Source organism: Fistularia commersonii, chromosome 10 (assembly GCF_037954325.1).
Source record: "Fistularia commersonii isolate RoL2024-O1a breed Wild chromosome 10, RoL_Fcom_v1.0, whole genome shotgun sequence".
Lineage (NCBI taxonomy): Eukaryota > Metazoa > Chordata > Actinopteri > Syngnathiformes > Fistulariidae > Fistularia > Fistularia commersonii.
Genome location: NC_141293.1, coordinates 4802554 through 4816800, shown reverse-complemented (window position 1 = coordinate 4816800; position 14247 = coordinate 4802554). Strand labels below are relative to the sequence as shown.

The window sequence follows — 14247 nt, the reverse complement described above, 5'->3', positions numbered from 1 at the left end:
GAAAGACATGATGTTTTGGTTATTTATTGCTAAGTATGCTATCATTTTAATGACATTTACCTAGGCCGAATGTGGCCCGTGATGAGAAATGAGTTTGACACCCCTGTCTTATCTTATCTTATCTTATCTTATCTTATCTTATCTTATCTTATCTTATCTTATCTTATCTTATCTTATCTTTTCTTATCTTATCTTATCTTATCTTATGGAGGAGGAAGTTTTACTGATAGGAAAAGCCCAAAGCAAATTAAGAAAAAGAATTACACCTGTTTGGGCCTCGTCTGAGTAGTTGAAAAAAAATGTGAAGAATTAATTAAAATTCAAATCTAGATCTGTTTAAATTTTCCAATGTTTGTGGTAAAAAACAACACAGAAAACAATAAACTGGTGAAAATAGAGGGCAAATCTCTGCAAAGCGCTGAGATTCAGAGGGTGTGGGGGGGTATCGACTGTGATCACGTGACCCACGCGGAGGGGCGGAGCTACGCGTGTCTGCGGCCAGTCGCTGCGCCGAGAGGAAGAAGGGAAACACACACACACACACACACATACACACACACACACACATACACATAGAGGAAAATAATAACGGCTCACACGCCACTCGTGTCCGTGGACCCGCGTTTTCGTTGTCCGCGTCCTCGGAGAACGCGGATAAATGTCCGCGGGGACGGAACCGGGGGGAAACCGTGCTGCGCCGGTGACGAAAACAAGCGCTCCACCATTGTCTGCGTGGAAATAAGGATGGCCTGGATGTGTAAGGTGAGTGGATGCACCGCCGTGGAAACACGCAAGGTACGAGTCACGGAGCAGGGTGGCTGGTGGGTTTCTGTGTCCGCGAAATGGAAGGGCACCCGGTGCCGGCGATGCTCCGGCGGGGGGAAGGGGGAGAGAGGGGGATTGAAAGCCTGTACCGGTGTCCGCCTGCCGGGGCTGCCTCGGTCGCCCCACGAGTGGGAGTGGGAGTGGGAGAAGAGAGGCCCCGGTGTTTGCATTCTGCTCATGATTGTGTTTATCCCCGGAGAAGGAGGTCGGTCAGCTGGGCCGCCTCCCCCCCCCCCCCCCCCTTCCCAACGCCTGCTCTGGTCCTAATGTGAGTCCCCGTGGAAGTTTCACTCCACGCAAAATAAAAACACACAATTTGTAGAGGTTTTTTTGACGCATAGTGTCGCGGGAGCCGTGAGATTGAGCATGTTTTGACCGTGGCAGCAGTGTCAGTCAGAAAAACAACACATGATCCCCCCTGAGACCTGGAGAGGACATCACATTACCTGACATTCATTCATTCATTCATTCATTCATTCATTCTTTATATGCCTTATCTTAAAATTAGATTTGTTTGAGAGGCTGGAGGCCACCCCAGCTGCGGGGTTCTCCCTGGATCCATCATGGGGCCACACGCAACCAATTCACCCTCTCATTTGAACGTCATAGAAAATAACTAATTTCTGTGTCAGATAGACACACGACCATTCACTCATTCATGTCATATAGACATGTAAACATTCAATTATTCTCACGTAAGATAGAAAAAAAAATTCATGTCATATAGAGACATTCGTGTATTTAATAGAGACATTCATGTATTCACTCATTCAAGCATCAGATAGACATACAGACATTCACTCTCCTGCCCACGTCATATAGAAAGACACTCATTCACATGTCATATAGAGACATTTAGCCATTCATTCATCACAAGTCAGATAGAAAAACAAACATTCATTCTCATTCCGCGTTATATAGACACACAACCAGGCACTCAATCATTCACGTCATATAGAGACAGACAACCATGCATTCATTCAAACGACATATAGAAAAACAATAATTCACTCATTTGCAGGTCAGATAGAAACATAGGAATGATCACTCTCTGATTCCTTTATGTGTCATATGGACACATACAACCATGAATTCATTCACAGGTCACATAGAAAAATAATCACTCACATGTAATATAGAGACATTCAACCATTCACTCCTTCGCAGGTCATATAGAAAAACAAATATTCACGCTCTCATTCGCACGTTACATCGAAAAGTAATCATTTACCCTCTCATTCACGTGTCAAATAGAGACATTCAACCATTCACTCATTCATGCATTATGTAGACACAACCACACGCTTATTTACACGTCAGATAAAAACAAACAAACACTCACTCTCACATTTGCAGGTCATATATAGACGTCACCAAATTCACCATTTCATTCATGCAAGCCGGAGAACTCTGTGTTGGAATTGAAGCAGAGATGTTGCACTCCGAAGCACTCGCAACTTTGTAGGCGGACGTTTTTTATTCTTAAGTTTTTTATTTATTTATTTATTTTTTCAAAAATTGTAAAAAAAAATAAATTTCCTTGTAAATGCACATGTATATACTTTATATATATATATTTTACATACCTTTAACTTCATTTCTATTTATTTCTTTGGATCTTATTATCTGGGTTTTATTATCTGCTATTCTATTCTCAACTTTTATTTAGCACTCTATTTTTATTCTTCTCTATTCTGTGAGCCGGTACTGCATTCAACAAAAAGCAATTTGCCCCTTGAAATAAAGTATTCTGATTGTAAAAGTCATCCCCCAAAAAACAGAGAAAACCCATGCCAAACAAGCTTGAGGTTAAACTGTAAATAATTTAAAAAGCCAGTAAATCAGCAATTATTTCCCTTTCAGTAGGGTCTGAGTAAAGACATGGGTAAAATAACAAAAAATAAAATAATTTGGTGTCAGGCACATTTGTGGATCAGATAATAAAAAATGCAAAACATTCATTACATTGCTTTCCAAAAGTCATACAGTCATGGTTTTGTCTGTTTTGTTCGACACACAAAAAATTGTATTAAAAATCACAATTTTTTGATTAATTTTTTTCAATTTTTTTTTTTTTTTTTTTTACCGGGGGGGATTTTCAATTAATAACTTATTTTGCAGTGGCAAGGTGAATTGTTTAGTGCCTGGCCTTAAAGCAGGAAGGTTCACATTTCAACTCCATCTTTGTGGGGTCTCCAGGTTCCCTCCGTGTCTGTGTGGGGTTCCCCCTGGTTCTCTAGGAGGTTCATTGGTGACCCCAAGTTGCCCAATAACAGCTGGACAGCCTCAATACACTACTCATGGGTATATGTATAAATAATGAACGAATGACTTGTTGCACAATTTCAATTATCCTTTGATTTTTAATATTCGTCTTCTCAAATTGTCATGTAACTTTTATTAAAACAAGTATTCATATGTTTTGCATTTGTTTGTTTTTAGTTTTTGCCAGCACAAATGTCACTCTGATCTCCGTCTAGCACCCAAATATATTTGTTTTTTGTTCATATTAACTATATGATAAACAAGACATGTTTGTTGTAATAACAAACATTTCTGGACAGTAATATTGAAAAAAAGACATATATATTTATCTGCATCTATCTATCTATCTATCTGTCTGTCTTTCTGTCTATTTTTCTTTCAGCTTTTTCAACTGCAAAGTATTTCACGTTTTTTTCTCATTGAAAGAGTGAGTCCAAAAGGCTTCTGGGCAAAGTTCACATTTGAATAAACAAACACAGTTACAGTGGACAACTGGCCAAGTCACAACTGCAGTTTTGTTATTTTAATCAAATTATTTCATGAGTTTAGTTTCCCTAATTTTATTTTTTTCCCCCTCCACTTTTATTTCATTTTTTATTTTTTCTTTTCTAATTTTTTTAACCAACAAAATCTTTCAGGTAGATTTTTAGTTAGTTTTCAAAATACTGACACATTTCTATATTTGCATTTTTGCTCATTATTATTTATTTCCCAATCGCCATTTTCTCATATTCTAGGATACACATTTTTCACCATGTGAATTTCCACAGATGATTTTTTTTTGTCGGTCGTGATTGTCGTGACCTCTGCCTGTCCGGTCGTGAACAGGTCTCGGGGTGACGTTAAAGCCGGGATGGTCATTTTATGTGAACGAGAGAGAAAGAGAGGGATGAGCGGCTGCTCTTTGTTAGACTGTGTGTTAATTGGAGTGCATTCATGCATGGAGTTGCGTGTTTGAGCTGGAAAAGGCGGCTGGTCGCATCGTTGCCTCTTGTCCGGGGCATGGTTACACACATTTTGGTTCACACACAAGGGCTGGAACAAGACCAGGCGACACACACACACACACACACATGCACACTCACACACGCACGCACTCATACTGATGTCCTGAGGACTGTTTGAATGGAAAATGCATTTTTCTCTCGAAATGTACACTAGCTTTGATTGCACAATTCACAAATGTCACTTTGCACAAACACACTCACAAAATTATCTCGCTCGCTCGCACACACACACACACACACACATTCAAGCGCACATTCATTCTCATTCTTTCACACACAACTGGCATGCAAACTGCCACAATGTGCACCCATTCACTGCACATATCCTGTACACCTCTCACACTGCCTCATAGGCAGACAAACACCGTCACACACATGCATGAACTCACACACACACACACACACACACACACACACACACACACGCACACACACACTCCCTGTGACATCGCTTGTTCTCCTCCAACAGTGCTCTCTGTGTCAAATATCTGCTGATCATCACATGTCTGACAGGACGGATAAGTTGTGTTGCCGGTATGATAAGGGATGAAGTACTCAGCAAAATGTGTTTTTAGGATATTTTTGGGATACTTAAAAGACAATTCTTTGTTCATGATTTACCCTTTTACAGGGAATTTTGTGTTTTTTTTTTCCTATGGAAGCATCAAAAATTGAATTAGCAGTGCTAATTGTTTTGCACTGCTGATCGTTATAGATCATTCGTAACAACTTTTTTTTTATTGGTTTTTATGTCATGTCCGGACGCTGTTAAAAACTTGAATAACTACGTAGTCAGCAGAGGACTGTCAAAAAAGAGAAAAACAACTTTAGAAATGAAACTTATGTTGAATCATAATTGCACACTCACTTTTGTGTATTTTTTGGAGGACAGAGGAGTGAAAGGCCAGTTGAAGTTGCATCATGTGTCCTAGTTAAGGGGCTCATGAATAAACCCCCCCCCCCCAATCCCCTCATCCCCAGTGACTCAGCAAGTCTTACTAAACCACAGTTTTGCGTGAGAGTGTAGCTTCACCCCCCTGCAAGATGTCAAAGGGGGGCCATGTTGATTTTCAACAGTTTGTAGTTGTATTACACCCAAACAGGGGGTGTAATATCACTCCCATTTGGCTTTTAAATAAGCTGGAGACTCAACGGTGGCTCCTCCATGCTTCAACGCAGCACCTTCTCTTGAATGTGAAATAAACCTAAAAAGAAAAAAAAAAAGTTTTTGCTTCACGTCATTGCGCTTCAAAGCTTTTTTTTTCCCCGCTCGGATTATAATATCCCTGAAAAATGCTGGAAGTCAATCAACACCGGACATCCTTTATTTAGAGTAGTATTTTTTGAGTGCCTTCATTTTATTTTTACCCAATTGCCAGGGGAGCTGTACTTTCTTTGCTTCACTGTTTGTGACTCAGCTCCCAAGCTGTTATTTCTCTCTTTTTTTTTTTTTGGCTAAAGATTTTGAGGGAAGCCTTAAAGACACAGCCAAAATGGGTCCACGTGATACAGGAAACAACCATCCTCTTTTCCTTCAGGCTGCTTCTTTTATCTCCTCCATCTAACCCTCTTCTATGCACCCTCTAACTTCATGTCTGCTTTCCCTCCATCCCCAAATCTCCTCTGTGGTCTTCTTCCAGAGCAGGGGTCTCCAAACCCCGGTCCCTGGACCGGTACCAGTCCGCCGGTCATTTGGTACCATCCCACAAAGAAAATCTTTCTTGGTACAAGTGATAGTTTTTTTCATGAGAACTTCCAGATCTTATTTTTACAAAGGATTGTTTACACCTTCGCCCTACTGCTGCACTTTGTTGCGCCATTTCATATATCACTCCCTGAAAAAAAAAGCAGAAACAAAAGATGCTGGAGAGCTTTTTTGGGAGGAAACAAGCAAACAACGAGAAAGCAGAAGCATCCAGCAAAAAGAAAGCTGCGTTCAAAAGAAAATATCAAGATTCTTACGAAAGTTACTGGTTCATCGCAACAGGTGATACACAAGCTCCGCGCCCACTATGCAATATTCCGGTGAACGGGTAGCTAATGAAGCTATGAAACCCTCAAAACCTTTTTTTATTTATCATTAATTTTTATTATAGAGCAAAATTATTGTAATTGCCCAATATGTGCCATACACGTGTCATGCCCTAACACCGTTGTCTTTTTTATCCCCGTTGGTCTCAGCCCATTCGGATCTTGCATCTTTTTATTTTTGTCATTGCTATTGTCACTCTGTCACTCTGTTTATGTTCTTATCCTTGTTTTTGTTTTGGTTGTCTGTTCTCACCCTTGCTGTCTTTTTTTTCCATTCTGGTGTCCATCTTTATTCTCGATGTTGTTGTTCACTCTGCTGTCTATTTATAGGTGAATGTCTTTTTCTCCGATATTGCTCAGCATAGGTGAAATTCCATGGTCACAGTTGTGTTGCAGTTATAATGTCAAAAATTTGAAAAAAAAAAAAAAAAAAAATGAATATAAACAGATGTAGGGAGACATTAGAAGGCAGACAATAGCAAGACATCCACAAATAAATAGACAGCAGGGAGAACAACAGCAACAACATCAGGGATAATAATGGACAACATACTGGAACCGTAAGGGTGAGAAATATACAACCTGAACTAAACGACAGTCTAAATAGAGTGACAATAGCAATGACAAGAATAAAATAAATAAACAAAAATAGGCAGGATACATGCGGGCTGGGACCAACAAGGACAAGAATAACAGCAGAGTTAGGGCATGGCATGTGAATGGGCGAGGTAGTGGATGGGGTATGGTAGTGAGGTTGTGGAAGCAGCACAGATGCACTTCCGGTTGGTTGTGTGCCGTCCAGACTGCTGTTATACAATCTGATGGCCGTGGGCACCAAGGAGCATCGGAAGCGTGTGATAAACCGTTGGTTGAAGGAGCTTCCCATCAGCCACAATTCGTCTTGCAGGGGGTGGGATGGATTGTCCAGAATAGCTCCCAGTTTGTCCTTCACCCTCCCCGCTGCCACAGATTGAAGGTGGTCCTGGTTCAGCCCCACCACCGAGTGGGCTTTTACTCACCATCTTATTGAGCCTATTGACCTCACCAGTCCTGGCACCTCCCCACCACCACACTATACCAAAGACGAGTGCGCTGGCTACCATAGACTTGAAGAAGATCTTGAGGAGGTTGTACAAACACCAAACAACCTCAGTCTCCTCAGGAAGAACGTCCTGCTCTGACCCTTCCTGTGGAGTGCATCAGTGTTGTGTGACCAGTTCAGTTTATTGTTGACGTGGACCCCAATCCACTATCTCCACCTCTTCACCCTGGATGGTGATCGGTACCTGTCACCTCTGATTCTTTCGGAAGTCCACAACCACCTCCTTGGTCTTGGAGATGATGAGTAGGAGGTGGTTCTGGTAGCTCCACTCAACAAAACTTGGGATCAGACCTCTGTACTCCTCCTCATCATCGTTGATGCATCCAACGATGGAAGAGTACTCGAAGAACTTCTGGAGGTGGCAGGAACCGCTGTTATACCGGAAGTCAGAGGTGAAGAGGGTGAAGAGGAATGGAGAAAGGACAGTACCTCAGGGCACTCCAGCCATACTGTTATCTTTTAATTGTATTTTTATTGTCTCTCTATTTCTATTTCTCTTCATATTTATTCATACTAACAAAAAGAATTACTGACAAAAGAATTTTGTCTGTGGGGATCAGTAAAGTATATTCAATCCTATCTTAATATAAAGTGTAATCGTATTCAGATTAAATACTGTGAATTGACAACTTTTTTTATTACTTGAACCCCAGTGCCCCTGGTACAAAAATTCATCTAAACTTCCTGCATCTTTGGATTCTTGGTTTTGACTCAAATAGAAGGGTTGTTTCAAATGAAGGAAAACAGGTCATGTGTAAAAGGATGAACTGATTTGTTTTCTTGTTTGTGTATCAAGATGACTTTGATGACTGCATCAGTACAAAGATAACATTTTATATTTTATGTTAGATGTGGTTGTTGTATTTGTGTGCACTTTTAACTTTTGGGTGTCGTGAACATCTTCAGAACTTGAGATGATCAGATGAGATATACTTTTGTGATCCTATGATTGGGAAGTTGTTTAAAGGCAGCAACAAGACATACAAGGACAAGACAGAATCAGAAATAGTCTTGGGGGGCACATGGGGTAGCAGCATCAAATTGGGAACATCAAAGAATAAAATAAAAAATAAATACAATAAAATGATATATATATATGTTTATCCATACCTATATACATATATGTATACGTGTGTATATGTAATATACACATGTATATGTGTGTATATATATATGTACATGTATATATACACACACACACACATATATATATACAGTATGTCGTCTTTGGAACCGAACATCCCTAGTTCGATTCCTAGCTCCTCCTTGTGTGTAAGACACTGAACCCCTAACTGCTCCCCTGGCACTGGTGGATGGCAGCCTACTGCTCATGGTTCATCCATGATGGGTCAATTGCAGAGAATGAATTTCCCTACGAGGATTAATAAAGGATATATTATTATTATTATTATTTTCATGGCGAGATTTCCGTTAGACAGTGGAGCTGTAACAATCTACTGGAGAAGCTGCTCCGCTGTCTATCCAGTGTGATGTGGAGGGGGTGGTCCGGGTTGTCCATGATGGACGACAGTTTCTTAACCCTCCTCCTTTCCACCACGGTCTCAAAGTTGTCCTTCCTGAGACCGACCATAGAGCCGGCTCTCCTGATGACCCTGTCTGCAGAGAATCTATGGAATTGGGATTTGGCGCTTAAGATGGATGTATTTACTTTTTAGTCAAGACATGGATGGATTAGCTGAGTGGTATTCCTAGGGATGGGACTACCGTGAGGGCCTGCACTGCTAGCTAAATGTGTGTGATGGAATGTAGTTGTTGTTGTTTTTATTCATCTCTGTTTCGTTTCTGTGGGACTACAGTTGGAAATTCGATATCCGGCTAGAATCTGCTAGAATCGACCGTCTTCGATCTGTTTTAGCCCAGCTCTATTTGCACACGGTCCTTTAAAAATTAATTAAATGAGATAAAATGAAAAAAAAAAAAAAAACATAGTGATGCTAATTTATATGAAGTGATGCTTCCTCTGAAAAGTCAATACAGAGACCTAAACAGTATCTCTCCTCCTCAATCATCCCTGTCACCACGGTGACAAATTATTTATTGACCTGCATATTTTAAGTCATGAGCTAAGATTACACGCTGCTGTACTGTGGTTTCATCCCATTTTTCACGGTTAGTAAAATGGACATGACACCACAGTGTTACTGATACATAATATTCAGCCTTCTCATGTTCTCCATTGTATTAGATGAATTACCTTTTAAAAGAATTACCATATCAAGAAGCTGTTTTGTGCTGCTGTCTTCAGCATAGTGCTGTCTACTAAAATACTCATATCATGCTTTTAATAGAAACTTTTAGGACTTTTAAGACCTTTACTAAAGTTTATGTAAATGTTTGCAGATGACATTGTGATCTGTAGTGAAAGCAGGTGGAGGGGAATCTGCAGAGGTGGCTGTATATTCTGGAAAGAAGACGAATGAAGGTTGGTCGCAGCAAGATGGAATACATTTGTGTGAATGAGAGGAACCCGAGCAGCTACAGGGAGTGGAGATAAAGAAGGTAGAGGATTTGATGTATTGTAGAACGTTGACTTACCAATTTAATTTACTCTTTGACTCTGAACCAAATCGTTTCCCACTGAAGTCAATGTAAATCCAACTGATTTAAAAGTTTCTTTTAAAACTTTTTGATGACTTTATTTGTGGCCACAATATAGAAAGGAATTAAAGATAACCTTAATTATTACTGTATTTCTGTCCTTGCCAGCTCTCCTTGGTTGCACTTGGTGTTTCCATCACTGAACCAAGCAAGCAAAAGTCTTGCAAGCCTTCTTGCCTATGAGAGCCTCGCTAACGCTAACGCTATCTCCAGCTGGCCGTCTTTCATTAAACCAATCGAACAACAACTTTTCTATTTCTTCTAAACTCAAGACCTTTGCTTTGTTAACGTAGTCGCTCCACATCAGCCGTCTATCGCGCATCTTTGTTCTTCAGGATTGTACAGATGGTTGACCTAGCCGTGTTATAGTGCTTAGCAAGATCTGTAACACCAACACCACACTCACATTTAGCTATTATTTCCTTCTTCATATTTACTGTAATTATTTATGTCTTCTAAACACTACCAGTATAAGCACTCTTAATCTTTTTGGGAGCCATAATTAGGGCTAACTTACCGAAGAAAGCACAAAAAAAGCGTTATAACAGTAGAAAACAATGATGGACTATATAAACAATACGGGGTAGCACGTGCGACTGCCGCTACACTGCAATGCTACAACCCCAAAACTGAGGCTTGCTCGCAGGTCACTCTGTTGTAGGACGATTTGTTTGCGATAATGGGCTTTCGTAACAAGGTTTTATTTTCTCTAGGGTCAACAGTCCAGAGCAATGGAGAGATAAAGATATTGAGGTTCTGTTTTGGAATGACGAGGATGGATAGGATCAGGAATGAGTCCATCAGAGGGACGGCACATGTTTTGGAAACAAGGTCGGAGAAGCCAGACTGAGATGGTTGGTCATGTACAGAGGGGAGACAGTGAATATATTGGTAGACGGGTGCTGGGGAAAAACCAAAGAGAAGATAAGTAGATGGAGTGAAAGAGGTGACTTGGCAGTGTTCGTGTGGATTTTCTCCTGAGTCCTCTCCTGGGTTTCCTTCCACTGTCCACAAACAAGCAGTATGTTGATTGGAGACTCTATGATGTGCAAATGATGGGAGAATGGTTGTATATCACTAGAAGAGGCCCTGTGATGGATCCAGGGTGAACCCCACCTCTTGCCCAGTGACAGCTGGGAGAGGCTTCAGCACCCCCTGTGACCCTGAGTGCAGGACAAACGGTAGAGCCAATGAATAAATGGAAGATTGAATACATGCTCTCTGGAAATGGTCTCTTGTTCTAATTAAAACTCAACAAATTAGCAGCTCAAAAAGTCAGGGATTAAAAGGTCGATGGCTTATGTTGGAATGAAGTAACTATAGTGTGTGCATGTGTGGGGGGTGTGCATATACATCTAACTATTTATGTGTCCATACATATGCATACATACATACATATATATTTTTGTGTGTATATCTATGTATGTGTGTAAATAGATGTATACACACATACACATTTCTGTTTGTGTGTATATTTACACACAACCAGAAATGTTATACAGATTTACATACATACATAGTCATATATAAAAGTGTGTGTATATTTATATATATATACACACATATGTGCATATATCTGTGTGTGTATATGTGTGTATATATATATGATTTATAGACATCGGGAAAGAGGACATGAATTATGTGTGAGGGAAGAGGATACAGATAATAGAGTTGGAAGGAGGACGGTGACTCAATGTGGCGACCCCTGAGAGGAGCAGCCCAGAGGAAAAGAGGAAGAAAAAGAATAAGAGTACATATAATGGAAAAGTTCCATGCTCCCTGAATGCACCTCTGCAAGACATTGGTAGACTTGGCTTTCCAGCACCCTGTGATTTACATCGTACTCAATTTGGCTGTTCAGATCACAAGGCGACGGAGGTCACATACACAAACACACACACACGGTGCAGCATATGTTGATACCCATCATACTTTTTTTTTCACTGAAGCGCAGCAAGTAAAATGCTTTTCTGCAGAGCGGGGCGGCGCCAGATATCCATGAGCCGTTGGTTTCTGCGCAACAACGCAATGTCAGGGACCGCGGACACACACCGCTGGAAAACTGGCCTATTTTTGGATTGTTTTTGCAACTTCGCTGAGTAACCTTGGAGCCAATTCAGAGCGAAGAAAAATCTGGAAGCTGAACAAATGTAATTTCTGCCGCCCGGGTTGACTTTTCCCCTCTTCTCTTTTTTTTCTTCATATATCTGAGTTCAACTTTAACTGTAACTGTTTGCGTTTTGCAGTTCCGCCGCACCATAATCGGTTTTATTATGTTTTTTTGCGATTTGGGATTCAACAGAAGCACTTGAGGGCACACTTGGTTCTCAGGTCACGTTTGATGATTCCAGCGGTATGAATTTCTTATTTTCCTCTTTGTGTTGGTACAACTGCAAAAGGGAAATAACCGCTCAGTCAGTCACAAACGGCGGGATGTTACATATTGACTCAAGGTGGTGATTCTCACAGTCGAATAAAAACGGTGTGGTGGAAAAACTTTCATTTTTTTAGGACAAGGATGGGATTAGAAAAGAAGAAATATTATAAATATTAATTAAATGATTTTATTCACCAATAAACTGATAGTAATTCCATATCAATATTTTTTACAAAGGAAAAATCCAACCATTTAATTTTATCATATACAAGACATTGACAGGGTGTAAAGTTTATTATCATTGAATATCAATTTCAAATGTTGAAGTCAACATTTGAAATTGATATTTAATTATAAGAAACTTATTTTTTTAAATATCAACATGATTGTAGTGTCTATATGTACAGTAGTATATTTGACATATTTGAGACAATAAGTTGACGTCTTTTTAAGGTTGAATAAATATTTAACCATGGTATGGCTGTGGCGCAGTTGGTCTCAATCAGAAGGTTGGTGGAACAATTCCTGGTTCCTGCTTGTTAAAGGCCGAATTTGTCCGCGGGCATGGCTTTAAATCATGCTCATCAATCATCAATAAAAATTTCACGAAGCTGTGAAAGCGCTGCGCAAGTTGAGACCCTTTTCCTTTTTCACTTTGTGTTGAACCTCATGCTTGGTGAAGCATTTTTTCTCACTTAACTTTATTTTGCATTGAAAGCAATGTTTCTATGATGCTATTTGATGTTGATTAGATTAGATTTAGGTTTCCTCTGGGTCCTCCGGTTTCCTCCCACAGTCCAAAAACAAGCAGTATGTTTATTGGAGACTCTTATGATGTGCAAATGAGAGGGTACATAGTTGCGTATCTCTAGAAGAGGCCCTGTGATGGATCCAGGGTGAACCCCGCCTCTTGCCCAGTGCCAGCTGGGAGAGGTTTCAGCACCCCTGTGACCCCAAGTGCAGGATAATTGGGAGGGTAAATGAATGAAAGAATGACTGAACACAAGGTCTCTTGAAATCCATTATTTCAGAGGGCTCTAATTGAAACACGTCCAATCAACAGCTCAAAAAGTCATAGATTAATAGATAGATGCTTAATTTTAAATGGCTCAAATTTGAATGAGGTAACTAAAGTGTGTGTGCGTGTGTTTGTGTGTGTATAGATCTATATATGTATATGTATGTGTATATATAGATGTATACATACATGCATACATTTCTGTTTGTGTGCGCATGTGTAAAAAATGTGCATTAGCTCTCTCTGGCCTTCTCTGTACTCTCTCATCTCTGGGGATATTCTGCACCACTTCATCTTATTCATTCCAGAACGTCTCCTTCTCCTCAAACTCACATCCCACTTGCGGGGCATAGCCGCTAACAACACTGAGCATCAAACCTTCAATTCCAGTTTCAGATTCATAAGTCTTTCTGACAGTTACCACTCTCTGATCTCTGGGGGTATTCTGCATCACTTCCAGAACATTCCTAACAAACTCCTCCTTCAAGATAACGCCTACTCCATTTCTCTTCTTGTCAGTACCATGACAGGACAACTTAAAGCCTGCTCCAAAGCTTCTGGCCTGACTACCTTTCCATCTGGTCTCCTGGACACACAGTATATCCACTTTCCTTCTCTGCATCATGTCAACCCAGTCGCTACCTTTTCCTGTCACAATACAGATATTTGAAGTCCCTACTCTCAGTCCCAGACTCTTGCCTTTCCTCTTCTCTCTGCTTCCGAACACCCCTTCCTCATCTCCGTCTTGACCCACAGTAGCCCAGTTTCCATTGGTTCCCTGTAGGTCATCGGTGCCAATGGCGGTCTTGGTTATATTGGGCCTCAACTAATCCGGTATCATCTGTTTATTATGGTTGATTCGCATGTTTGGTTTAGGCAAAAGTTTTACACCGGATGCCCTTCCTGGTGCAACCCTCTGCATTTAGGGAGACAGTTGCCCGTGCCCCCATGAGGCTTGCTCAGGGAGACACTGGCGCATGCTGCCCTGAGGCTGCATTATATA

The 14247-nt window shown here is 40.6% G+C and overlaps 1 protein-coding gene across 1 annotated transcript in view; it reads left to right on the top strand.

The window, feature by feature from the left end:
• The first annotated feature begins 470 nt into the window (after positions 1 to 470).
• st6galnac3 (ST6 (alpha-N-acetyl-neuraminyl-2,3-beta-galactosyl-1,3)-N-acetylgalactosaminide alpha-2,6-sialyltransferase 3) overlaps positions 471 to 14247 on the top strand; it is a 152206-nt gene continuing 138429 nt past the window's right edge. Inside the window, exon 1 of the mRNA XM_086153401.1 lies at positions 471 to 762. Coding sequence (XP_086009527.1) covers positions 745 to 762 — 18 coding nt within the window. The 5' untranslated portion in view covers positions 471 to 744. The remainder of the gene's footprint in view (positions 763 to 14247) is intronic.